Here is a 12,949-nt window from a genome sequence, read left to right as displayed (position 1 = left end):
CTTAGTTCCTCAAGTATTCAACTACTACATATCCCCTGCTCTCTTGCAACTATCAACATCCCACTCATTTGTTTGAGTTTCATTTTTTTTTTGTTATCTGATTTTGTGTCAATGCAAATAAAGTACAGTGAAATTATAATCAAATGCAAACTATAATATTTTAAAGTGAGGAATTATATAGGCAGTTCCTCTCAGTAGATGGCAGCATTTTGCTGACCTCGTGGGGTCTTGCAAGCTAAGCATGGCCAGGCCTAGTTAATATTTAGACTGTACACTTCTCAGGAATACTAAGATTATCATAAAAGATGGCAATGGCAAATTATACTGTATTTTGTGGCAAAAAAAAATTAACAGTCCACCAGAAGTTGCACTGAATCCAGAAGAGATTTTACTTTATGAGATTCCTCCAGCCATATGCCACTTTTTGAACCACAGTTCAAAAAGAAATTGGCCTAACAATCATACTAGATTCCAATGTTCATTTCAAAAGTAATGCAATTGATAGGATATTGCCTGAAAACCCAATTATTGCTAGCTTTTTTCATAATAGTTTCCCTCCTTTGATTAATTCTTGATGCATAGTTTCAATATGTGAGAGTTGTCACAGCAGCCAAAGGAGCTATTTTAATGCAACATATTGAGGAAAATAACAGGCTTACTTTATAGGCAGTGAATAAGTATCCTCTTTGCCAAGGGGAAAGGAAAATGTGACATAAGTTCAGGACAATTGGGGATTAATAGGCCATAGGAAAAGAACTGAAAAGTTGTAAGAGTAGAAAGATACATGAGTGATGAGGAGTAACATAGGAATTTATGCCAGCTGAAGCTATCTGAATAAAGATATGGAAAATCAGAAGAGGATGGGATATTTCACATTGATTTAAAAGAGAAATCCAGCACTTTGTTACTAATAAATATGTAATTCTTTGTTAGTAGTACCAACTGCTATTCTATATTAGAAAACTAAAAGTTGTCCGTCAAGGTGAGCTAATTTTTATAAAAGATTCTTTGTTATGTGCTAGTTTACAGTCCAACTTCTGTCAGTTTTTATTAAGTTATGCAAAAACAATTAGGAGGATTTGAGAGGAGGAGCCAATGTTGCGACAGTACGGACATGCAGTCTCGATGCTCCGAAACCACCACCAAAACTTTTGCCCCTGGGTGGTCCAATCGGACTTAAACTGTCCCAAAGAGATAGTGAACAGGAAGACTACATCTTGCTGATCTCAGGGACCCCACAAAGTCCCTAATTGATCCAAGAGAAGGTTTTCAAGCTGGCGACAAAAGGCAGCCTAGGCTGATGAAGTTGGAATGGCTCCAGAACAGAAGGAAACGGAAAGAGAAAGTGTGTCCATTTGGTGAGGAATCCTTTCTGTTTTGAAAAAGACTGCCCCAAAAGCTTCTTTTTTAATGCTAAATTAAATCCTTAAGCAGAAGTAGTAAGTGGTGAAATTGACCTGCATTGGGTTGTTTTGGATAGTATGCTTTTTTTCCCCTTTTGTAATTACACTTTGTGGATTGAAGTGCTTGCAACTTTTTTTTTTCTCTCCTCTTCTTAAAGTGAACGGATTGGTTTTTCTTCTTCGACTTTTTCTCGCTTTACTTTTTAACTTAAGGATTAAAATCTCCTTCTCTACTCTAACAAAAGTCTATTATTTGCTATTAAACTCCATTTAAGAACTTTGTTTCCCTTAAGCCTGAGACAACATCAGAGAATGAAAGGAAGCAATACTGCCGCTTGGAGGCTAGAGGCTAGAGTTTCTGAAACTACGCATTCGTTCCTGTTTCTTCTTTGATTTCACTGTCTTTGTACATCAAAGTTTTGTAATTAAAGGTGATAAGAGCCAAGGGCATGAAGTGTTACACAAGTGTCCTTTGAGAGCCTTATTGGCACTGGGAGAGGGGGGGGGAAATGGAACCTCTTTCTTGTGAAGATTACAAATGATTTTGTATTTAAGCTAAATATATATATTTTAAAAAGTCTGGAAAGCTAGAGTGACAGTAATTTACAATTTGGAAATATGGATCAATTTTCAGAAGAGGAAACTTTAACTTTGCAAAAGATTTGGGATGGAATTCAAAATTTATTGGAGGTAACTGGGAGAATTGAGAAGAAGATAGAGTTCATACTAGAAAAAAATGATGGAGATGGAGCCCCAAAAATTGAAGAGAAAAATGAATACAAAGATAAAAAAACTAATGATTTGATTGGTGGAGTGAAAGTGGTTGAAAGCAAAAATAATGGGAGTATTGAAAAGGGAATTTGATGGACTGGAGCTCTACCCCAAATTTCAAGGCACAGAAGAAGAAGAAAAGGGAAAAAATGATGGCTTTAAGGAGAGAAACCTTACCAAAAGCACGATCGACAATCAAAGATAAATTAATTAAAGTAGCAAATGGAGGGTGCCGAGATTACCTGAGAGATGCAACAAGGTGCAGAGAGATGTCCATAAAAACTTTTCCAAGGAAATAAACAGAAGATTAACTCCACAAATGGCAAAAGAAATAAGACTATATGCCTTCTGGAAGGATACAGGTTGATATATGAAAGTTGATAATAAAAAGTAGCTAAATTTGGTGATTAGTAAGTAGGAATTTAGTAATTTTTAGATTGCTTTGTTAAATAAATGGTTGATAATGGTAACAAGGTACATATTTATGTTGGCTGGAGGTGAGGAAGTTGGATATAAGTAGTAAATGATTTTGTTAACAAATATTAATGATAACAATAATAATGAAATGATAAGATAGAGTTAAGTGTGTGTGTGTGTGTGTGTGTGTGTGTGTGTGTACTGGTTTAATATAAGGAATTTGGATATAAATTGCAAGCAGTGACTTGGAAAAAAAGGCTTAGAAATAATCGATAATGACAATAAGGTACACATATGTGTTAGCTTGATGAGAAGAAAGTGGATATAAACAGTAAAGGATTTTCGTAAATGATTTTGTTAACAAATATTAATGACAACAATAATAATGAAATGAGAAGAGATATAGTTAATGATATATATATGTACTGGTTTAACATAAGGAATGTGGATATAAATTGCAAACAGTGACTTGGAAAAAAAGGCTTAGAAATTTTGTTAATTAATCCTAATTTTGAATATGTTATAAAGGTGTAATGTTATTGGATATATGAAAGTTGATAACAATTTTTTTTATAATTAATAAGTAGTACTTTAGTAACTTTTAGATTATGTGAAATAAATAATTGATAATAGTAATAAGGTACACATATGTGTTGGTTTGATGAGAAGAAAATGGATATAAACAGTAAAGGATCTTCTGTTAACCAATATTAATTATAACAACTAATAATGGAATTATAATGATAAGGGATACAGTTAATTATTTGTGTGTGTGTGTGTGTGTGTGTGTGTGTGTGTGTGTGTACATACTACCATAATAAAAGGAACCTGGACACAAATTGTAAACAGTGACTTGGGAAAAAAAGGGCTTAGAAACTTTGTCAACTAATCTTTATTTAGACTATGTTATAAAGGCTTAAGGTTATTGGATGATTTTTGTAATAACTAATGAAATGCCATCAGGTGGTTATGTTTTTAACTATGGATTATTTTAGGCAAAAGGACACTAAAACAACTTCAGTCAAATGAGAACTATGTTATGTTGATAGTAAGATTCATCTTATATGAATATAAGTAATGACTGTGGAAGAGATGCACGAAAGCTAGTTGTAACCAATTGACACACTTTCTACAAGATGTACTGTAAGATGATGATTTTTTGTGTTGTTTGTTTAATAAAAATAAAAATTTCTTGCAAAAAAATATTAGGAGGATTTGAATAAACTGGACAATTTTATTCTGACTTATTGAGCACTAAACAGCTTAGCTGAAAACAATTCCTTGAGTGAACAACAATGTGCTTGATTCTATTGTGAACAATGGAAAACTTAAAACTAAAACCTTGACAAAGTCAACACTAGTCCATTAAAAAGTAAACATTGAAGTGCATTCATTGGTAGTGAATTAAACATTTGAAACTATGTTCTTAAGGGACAGACATTTTTATCCCTTAACCCAGTGGTGGGTTCCTACCAGTTCAGACCAGTTCAGCCGAATCAGTAGTACCTTGGCACTGTGGATCGCTGGAACTGGCAGTGACCCAGGCCTGCAAGGTCCTGAACCGGTTATCTGGCAGAGCAATAGGCACCACCATCTTGTTTTTGGCTTCTGCGCATGCACATAAGCATTTTTATAGTACTGCACATAAGTGCGCACAGCACACATCAAGCACATATGGTGCATCCCTGAATGAATCAGCAGTAGCGGCTGCCGGAACCCACCACTGCCTTAACCCCATGATGTGCAAAAGGTGAGTGAGGCCCAGGCCCATTGTTTCAAAGGATATGAGAATTTAAGGAGTGAAATTCTTAAGTACCAAGAAACTTTATGACATCCATTTTGTACCTTAATATTTTGATGTTCCAAAAAGGAGTGAACAAAAAATCAATTGTTCCCTGCCTTCTCCAAGGGAACTTAATGCAAAAGCTGATATTTCAGGCTTCCTATATTTTACGGGGGTGGGAGGTGTAGTGTCTCAATCAACATGCTGGATTTGTCAGCTGGAAAGCCAGCAGTCCAGATTCAAGACCTGAGTGCCACGTGATAGGATGAGCTCTGGTCCTTACCTCAGCTTTTGCCAAACTAGCAGTTCAAAAGCATGAAAATGTGAGTAGATAAATAGATACTTCAGTGGGAAGCTAACAGTGCTCCATGACATCATGCTGACCACATGACTGCAGAAATGTTTTTGGACAGTGCTGGCCCAATGGTTTTGAAATGGAGGTAAGCACCCCCTATGGTCGATGACTAGTGGAGTAAAATTCACTGGGACTCCTTTTTTTAACCTTTTAGTGGAGTCTAAACAATCAATATGGGTGTCAGGCCTGCAGTTATATCCCTTTTAGGATCTTTGGCCTGCCACACTCTCTCTTACTTCATTATGCTGTTTCATTAGTGTAGTAGTTGGGAGGGGGGAATAGAAAGGAGTAGAATTGTGGAATGTGTTGTTGTCATTCTTTTCTAGAAGCCAAGGTCATATTTTGTCTCCGCACCTCACCAGAACTAGCTTGGTGGAGATGCCAGGGTGGAAGAAAAAGATTGGACCGTGTGATGGATTTGTGGGTCTGGGGACAAGATCATGAACTTTCAACTGGGTGGGAATCCTAGGTAACTTCCAGAATTGGGATTCCACAGATGTGCTAAGATGTCTGACTTATTAAATTGGAACTTTAAGGATAGTTTTGCCTTGGATTCTGATTTAATTCTGCATGATACTTGGAACGCTGACAATGGGTGACCCATGTGTTGTTCACTTTGGGCACCTATCCTTTACTTCCACAACCAATTAATGGATCAATTAATCACTTAACTGCCATAACCAAAATTCTTTTCCAGCAGTTTATCATACAAGTAAAATATCTGTATTTAATAAAGTCCAGAAATTAATAAAATATAATTTATATCTGTAGATATTTTCCTTATCCAGATTGGGGAAAACAATATGATTTATATAGCTGATTTAGTTTTGATCAAAGCATTGTCACTTTATATTCAGACAATGAATGGAACTCATGTAAGCATCAGATGTCTAACAACAAATCCTTGTAGTATGTTTCCTTTAGACCATGTGGTATTTATCTTATAGTCTGGAAAGAATATGGAATTGACATAAAACAATGTTTACCTACAGGGTTGCTTTCCTTATTTTCAGCTAAGCACATCTAAAGTCCACAGATACCTACTGCAATGGATGAATCTATAACTGCTTTTCAATTAAAAGCAAGAAATAAGTACGGCTAATATATATTAATATTAACTTGAATGTATTTTTTAAAAGTCATAAAACCCTCTGAGAGATGTATAACACAGTACAAGATGTGAGAAAAAAAATGAGTTTCCTTATGCTAAAGCATAAAGATGCACTGTAAATTAAATATCAGTTCTCTATGAAATCAGTGCACTGAATCTGCTACAAATTAATAATGCTCTTGACAAAAGATGAATTGGGGTCCTGCAGTTTTTGTTTTCTAATATGTATGAGGAGCAGCAAAATTAAAGTATGGGATTTACAAAATATAGCCTCAGTAACTTTGAAATGTCATTTAGAATAGAATAGAATAACAGAGTTGGAAGGGACTTTGAGGTCTTCTAGTTCAACCCCCTGCTCAGGCAGGAAACTCTACATCACTTCAGACAAATGGTTATCCAACATCTTCTTAAAAACTTCCAGTGCTGGAGCATTCACAACTTCTGGAGGCAAGTTGTTCCAATGATTAATTGTTCTAATTGTCAGGAAATTTCTCCTTAGTTCTAAGTTGCTTCTCTCTTTGATTAGTTTTCACCTATTTAATCTTAGAACTCTCCTTGTTTTAACCCCTTGTATCAAAAGAAATGTCTTATCTCTTGTGACTTTGTGTCTAATCTATATATGTAAATTTATAGCATGTATAACGTATTTAACATGGTGATTTTAATTTCTCCAGATGGCATCTTCAGTTATTTCAATTAATCAAGTCCAACTGAATTCTAATAAATTTAGTAGTTTCAATCCAAAATTATGGTATTCTTTAGTAAATTAGGGGAAATTGATTTTTTCCTCCCTTAAGATTATAGAAAACAGTTCTAGAATCTGCTTTCAGAGGTAAAGTAGGTTGCAAATCTGAAATTAGAGAACTGCTTTCACATTTTTTTAAAAAGTAAACAACTGCAAATCAGCATAATATCTTTCTGTATGTTATTCATACATTTATGATCTCAATGAAAAAAATAAAACTATGATTATTTATTATTATTCTCTTTAAAAAAGTCTGTTTAAAATAAAAGCCAATAGCATCCTGCTAAAGTATGGTGATTAGTGTGCTACTTTTATAAAACATGCATTATAATAAGAAAATATGTGCAAAATTATATATGTGAGCCAACCACAATTTCTGTACTGAAATATATTTTTCTCTATCATATCTTTCTCAGGTATTGTTTAATTTGTTCATAGTTGTGTAAAAAAAATTATGCTAATGGACCATCTTAGTTTCTATTCCTTATAACTTACTAAATAAAGACTCCCTTGAAGCCTCACAGTGTCTATATAGAATCATAAAACTGGAAGTTAACCCTCCTCCTCAGCAGAAACAATATTTTATAAATGGTAATAGAGAATACACTGAATTAAGATCAACTATCTATCCTGAGACAAAATGTGGCAATTTTGAATGAATTTCAATTTTCTTGGCAAAAGACGAGGGTCTGGATTTCCACAAAACTCCAATCACAAACTGTGGCCAGTGACATTTAAACAATTTAAACTGTTATGGAGGAGCAAGGACAAAATCCAGTTTCCTGTTATTTATATAAATCAGAAGTAGGCAAAATTTTCACCACAGTGCTTTAGAATATACAAAACAAAACAAAAAAAAGAAGAAGAAGAAGTATAAAGCACGTTAAAATGTTAAGGCAGTTGTTTCGTTTTGCCAAGAGAGACTAGGCAACAGAACTAAAGTTTTAAATTATTTCAAAGTATTAATATATCAGGGGAGAAGGCAGATTAGTATAGTACTAGCAATTTCCTGGGCCTAAAAAACCAGTTACGGCTATTAACAATAGAGGCAACAAGTCAAGAAGAGATAGCATTATGGGAGAGGAGAGACAACAGCACCTTTTTCTTGTCATTTTCTTTTCCTCCTCTTGAATAAACTGAACATCGGACAGGGGAACTTCTGCATCAGGTGGCAATTTCTATTCACATCACCACCAGGATAGACAAAATGTTGGTGATGAACATAATCAGCTGACATAGAATCATTCTTGATTTGGTAGGTGATTTTAAAATATATGTAGCTACTACTGGTCAGCTGATAAACGATCAAACAAATAAGGTGAAATACCAATTTAGCTGCAGATGGCAAATACAAGTTCTATTGCTTGCAACAGCATATACTTCACATTTGGGTGTCTCCTTGCAATCTTACAGATTGCCCACCTGCTTCATGACACTGATAAATTTCTCTGCGCAATGCTAGCTTCCAACCTCTATCACAAATAACCTGCCAAATTGTCACAATAAACCTATGTCCAAATCTACAACTGTAACTATAAGTTCTGAAGTCCAATTAGCACAAGTCCATTATTTATATTTCTTGATTTATTACATGCATAGGCACTATCATCATTCCAATTTTTATTACATTATGTTCCAAACAGTCTGAAATAAATCCACAGCTAATACTAGCATATTATTAAGTCTTCAGAACAATAACGCAACAGAAACCTGACTACCTTTCTATTTCCAATGATCAGAATTACTGGAAGAGAATATGTATAGTTTGGAGTTGAATTGTGGCGTATTTGATGCTGTCTGAATCTGGATATTTACTTGCAGACATTTCATTATCCAATTAATAACATCATGGGGTGATGAAGATGTCACCTAGTTGGTTAATGAATATCTCAGTAAACAACCATGCTTAGATAGCACCAAGAACTCCAAAGAACACAGCTAGTTCTGATGTTTGTTTCTACCATAATACAGCCCCATTCCACCAATTCAAATTTTCTCAGAGGCATATCTTTGGCACTGAGAGATAACCTTTGCGATACTCTGTTCTACACTTCCTAATCCTGAGGGTTTGCGATATTGTATTTTCTAAGGAGTATATATAACAGCCGACCTAGTTGAAAGGTTGATTTATTTTATGGAAAAGGCAGAGAATTACTCCTTTATACTTTCAATACAAGTTTCAACAATAAACTCTACAGTATTTAGGAATATATTTTCCTTCAAAAAATCTATTGCAAGTGTTTCACCACAAAATACTTTATACTCTTTCTTAAAACAACATAATTGGAGGCACTTAGAAACAAAATATTTAAAGGAATAGGCTACAAGTCCCCATATCTATCATGAAATTTGGATGCTTCATCCCATTTAGGTTGCTTATAAAAATAAAACAAACTATAGCATTTGTGTTCTTTTCATATTATACTTTCAATGAATGGAGCTCTACTTTTTCAAACTTAATTCAGATCTGGGTTTTAAAGTGAGCTGGAGAATTTTTAGGTGGCATGGATTAGACATATCTCCTACTTGAATTTAGCTAGATTAGATGGTCTTGGTGTATCTAAACCCCTTCCCCTTTAAATTCCTTGTATTTTGAAGGAACTAATGTTAAATATGCCATAGCAAAGTAAACACAGATACTGATAGACAACAATTTCTGAAAATTTATTGACTACAAAATAAGCATAAATAAGGTATCCCAAATATGAATGATTGCTAATGATAAACAAAATGAGAGGGCTAGCAAATTGCTAGAGCACTTTACAATGTCCTCTTTTGTTTTCGTTACTTTGCCATAATAGAGTAGATCAAATAAATATTGCAGATAAATCCACAGTAATAACCGAATGAGATATAGTTACCTAACATGATGAAGGGAATTCCCAGGAAGGTAGAATTATATTTCCCACCAGTCAGATTAATGATTCCAGCTGCAGTGAGAGTGGCCAGAGTCACAGTTAACAAGCCAAGGAGGCCAAGCCAAGGTTTGCTGCGGACACAGTCTTGCATGGAACAACAGAGCATTGCCAAGGTCACCACAAGGACTAGGCTTGTGGTTAGGTAATGTTCTGATATCCTACTTGTCTTCTGGAAGTCTTTTTGAAGGGATGATGAAGTGAAAGGATACATTGTGACATTCCGGTTGTATTTCTGGAAAAGTTCTATTGTGTCACAGAAGTTGGATTCCCATTTTTCTGCTACAATGTCATTTAAGGAATTGATAGCCTGCAAGTAATAGGTAAGCTGAATGGCTTCGGCAGACTTAACTCGATCTTTGCTGTGCACAGTGACTCCACCAAGCTGGTGCCCATTATATACTTCCCTGCCATCCTTTAAGTGTGTGATTGGATATCTGATAGCAAAATTAGTTTGATTAGACAAGCGAGCAGCCTTCAGTTCCTTCAAGATATGTACAATATCATCCACTATGCAGGACTTGTCATTATTTAGGATGCAGATATGAGCAAATGTGTAATTGAAACCAGGTCTTTGTACTTGGATTCTGGTCACAGCAGAATGCAACTACAAGGGAGAGAGAGAAAAAAAACACACACATTATTTATCATCTGATAATTTTGCATTATAGCAAAAGAACAGCAGTGGCAATTAGAACAACATAATGTTTTTTCTTATCTACCCAAGCAAGCAGGATTTAATAAATAAAACAGTAATAAGTACTCTCTGAAAATTTTTTAAAAATGCATTAAAGTATTGTTATCATTCCCCAACACTATTTTGCACAACCTAATTAATTTCTGGCAAAAGAAACACCCTGGGTCCCAATTCGTTGCTCTGTCTTTTCATACATACAAATAGACTTCCCCCACCATTAAGAAACCAAACAAGTTTCAGTTCAGAAGTTCTCTCTCTATTAGGAGCAAGAAAGAACTTTGTTGCAATCAAATCAAAACTGCTTTCTTATCTAAAAGAAAATGAAACAAATAAATAATGTTCCTATACCATTAACTACAATTGTGTTTGAATCAAAATAGATTCGTGGTTAATGCATGGCCACATCCATGTATATTTCTTGGCAACAGCATATCAATTTGTCCAAGATGTTTTCTGACTCTCCAGTCTAATCTACAGCCCTGATACACTCTGATAGTCTCCCACCCAAGGACTTGCTAGGTGGTGACATACTATGTAGTCCCTGAATGATAGATTGACCAATATGCAACCCAAAGTGGTAGAAGTCCTTTGAAGATGGATTATTGTGTTTAAGATAATGTACCATTAGTTCTTCACTCATGATTACAATTGGAGCCATAATTTCAGTTGTAAGTTAAGGCACCCATGTGATGGCCATGATTTTATGACTGTTATGTTGTTAAGAGAATCACATTATTGTAATTCTGAATCACACAATTGTTAAGCAAATCATGCAGTCATAAATCTGAATGCCTTCTCTCTCAAATGTGCATTTATTGCTGGAAACCAGCAAAAAAGTAGCAAATAGCAGTCCTGTGACTATGGAGCATTGCAACCATTCGTAAATGTGAAGTAGATGCCAAGTGTTTGAAATGCAGTCATGTGGCTGTGGGAGAGGGCAGCATGACATTTTACAATGGCCAGAAGTGCTTTACAGTCCATAAAGCATCCTTTTTGAGGTCATGATAATTCCAAATAGTCGTTAAACGACCTATAAAAAAATTCACAGATCTGTTGGGCTTCCAAGGCAGACATGAACTAAGTTAAAGCTTTTGAAGTCTTGAGCAGTATAATTGGGTAGGAATTACTCTTTATTATAGTTTAGAAATGATAGCTCCTGCAAACAGCTCCTGCAAATATTGAGGTGAGGAATTAAGATTTTTTTTAAATGTCCCAACTGGAGTTTTTGTTCTCCTTTCTCAACTAAGTGAATAGCTAGTACATGTTTATATGGTCTACATTCTTACTCCAAATCTCTACTGATTTCCCTTTAATGAATTTGGACAGACATATAGAGCAGCCCAGAGCTTTGAATTTTCTTCTGGTCTCCCAACTCCGTACTAATCAGATATAGTGGTTATATTACTATGTGAGTTAAATGTGAATACAAAGAACTGGAAGCATTTTGAAAATGAATCATTGTATCTGGTGTATATATATTTACCACATTTTATAGACTTTTTATTATTATTTTATTTCTGGATTATTTAGATAATAAACAGAAGATATTGTTGAAATAGATAATCCAGACTTATTTACTGCAGCAGCAATTAATTCTATTTTGTTTTACATCATAGCTCTGGAAAGCTAATGTACAAAAATCAAAATGGTAAATATTTACTTCCGGGAAGATGACTAACTGAACACACCAGGGGTGGGTTCCTGTACAGGTTGGTACTGGTTTGTTGCACACGTGCTTTGCTCCAATACAGCTGTAAGCCAGCAAATGCCTTCTGGAGTTGAACTCCAAAACTATCTGCATGCTAAAAGTTGGAAGGGAAGGGGCTGCAATCTGTTTGGGGTTGAAGAATTCGCTGTTTTGAAATTCACCTTTCAAATGTTTATGCTGACTTTTAATCTTTTTAAAATCAACTTAAAAAGAGACTAGCTACAGCCTTTTTGAAGACTTGTGCCATTTTAGGGATTTCTTTTTGTCTCAAAGAACAAGGAACAAGGCTGCCAAGGCAAGCAAAATAAGGAAGTGTGGTGAGAAAAAAAAGCTGATGGGGAAAGATAAAGATTGAAAGCTATGATTTTAGTTTACTATTACAGTAACTGGTAGCTTGATCTTCTTAGCTGTTGGTGGCTAAAATCTTCTGATTCTGATTAAAAGAGGAAGCCAAGATAGTGGAACAAAATATTAGAGATATATTTGAAAATACACTAATTGTTGACCAGCTGTTCTCTGATGATAAAAATCCTCTCAAATTACTTCTGCAATGCAAACATGTGGAGAATGTTACCAAACTGCTGGGGCAACTTCATACCATATTTTTCAGAGTATAAGAGCCACCAGAGTATAAGACGCACCAAGGTTTTGAAAAGGCAAATTAGAAAAAGGTGGTAGACAGAGGGAGAGAGAGAGAGAAATACAATAGGTAGGTAGGTAGGTAGAGAGAGAGTAGTTAGGTAGAGAAAGATAGAGAAAGAGAGAGAAATAGAGAGAGAGAGATAAATACAGTAGCTAGGTAGGGGATAGAGAGTGTAGGTAGGTAGGTAGAGGAAGAGAGAGAGAGAGAGAGAGAGAGAGATAAATACAGTAGCTAGGTAGGGGATAGAGAGTGTAGGTAGGTAGGTAGAGGAATAGAGAGAGAGAAAGAGATAGAGAAGTACAGTAGATAGGTAGGGAGAGAAAGAGTAAATAGGTTGGTAGGTAGAGGGATAGAGAGAGAGAAAGAGAGAGAGAGAGAAATACAGTAGGTAGGTAGGGAGA

The 12,949-nt window shown here is 35.2% G+C and overlaps 1 protein-coding gene across 1 annotated transcript in view; it reads right to left on the bottom strand.

Annotated features, from left to right (window-relative positions):
• Window positions 1-12,949, bottom strand: part of PTCHD1 (patched domain containing 1) — a 115,843-nt gene that overhangs the window by 52,797 nt on the left and 50,097 nt on the right. Inside the window, exon 2 of the mRNA XM_014070100.2 lies at window positions 9,447-10,107. Coding sequence (XP_013925575.1) covers window positions 9,447-10,107 — 661 coding nt within the window. The remainder of the gene's footprint in view (window positions 1-9,446; window positions 10,108-12,949) is intronic.

The sequence above is a fragment of the Thamnophis sirtalis genome, unplaced genomic scaffold (assembly GCF_051295495.1).
Source record: "Thamnophis sirtalis isolate CommonGarterSnake01/CBP01778 unplaced genomic scaffold, rThaSir2_p1.2 scaffold_12, whole genome shotgun sequence".
Taxonomy (NCBI): domain Eukaryota; kingdom Metazoa; phylum Chordata; class Lepidosauria; order Squamata; family Natricidae; genus Thamnophis; species Thamnophis sirtalis.
Note: the sequence above shows the minus strand (reverse complement) of the source record. Positions and strands in the feature narration are given on the sequence as shown.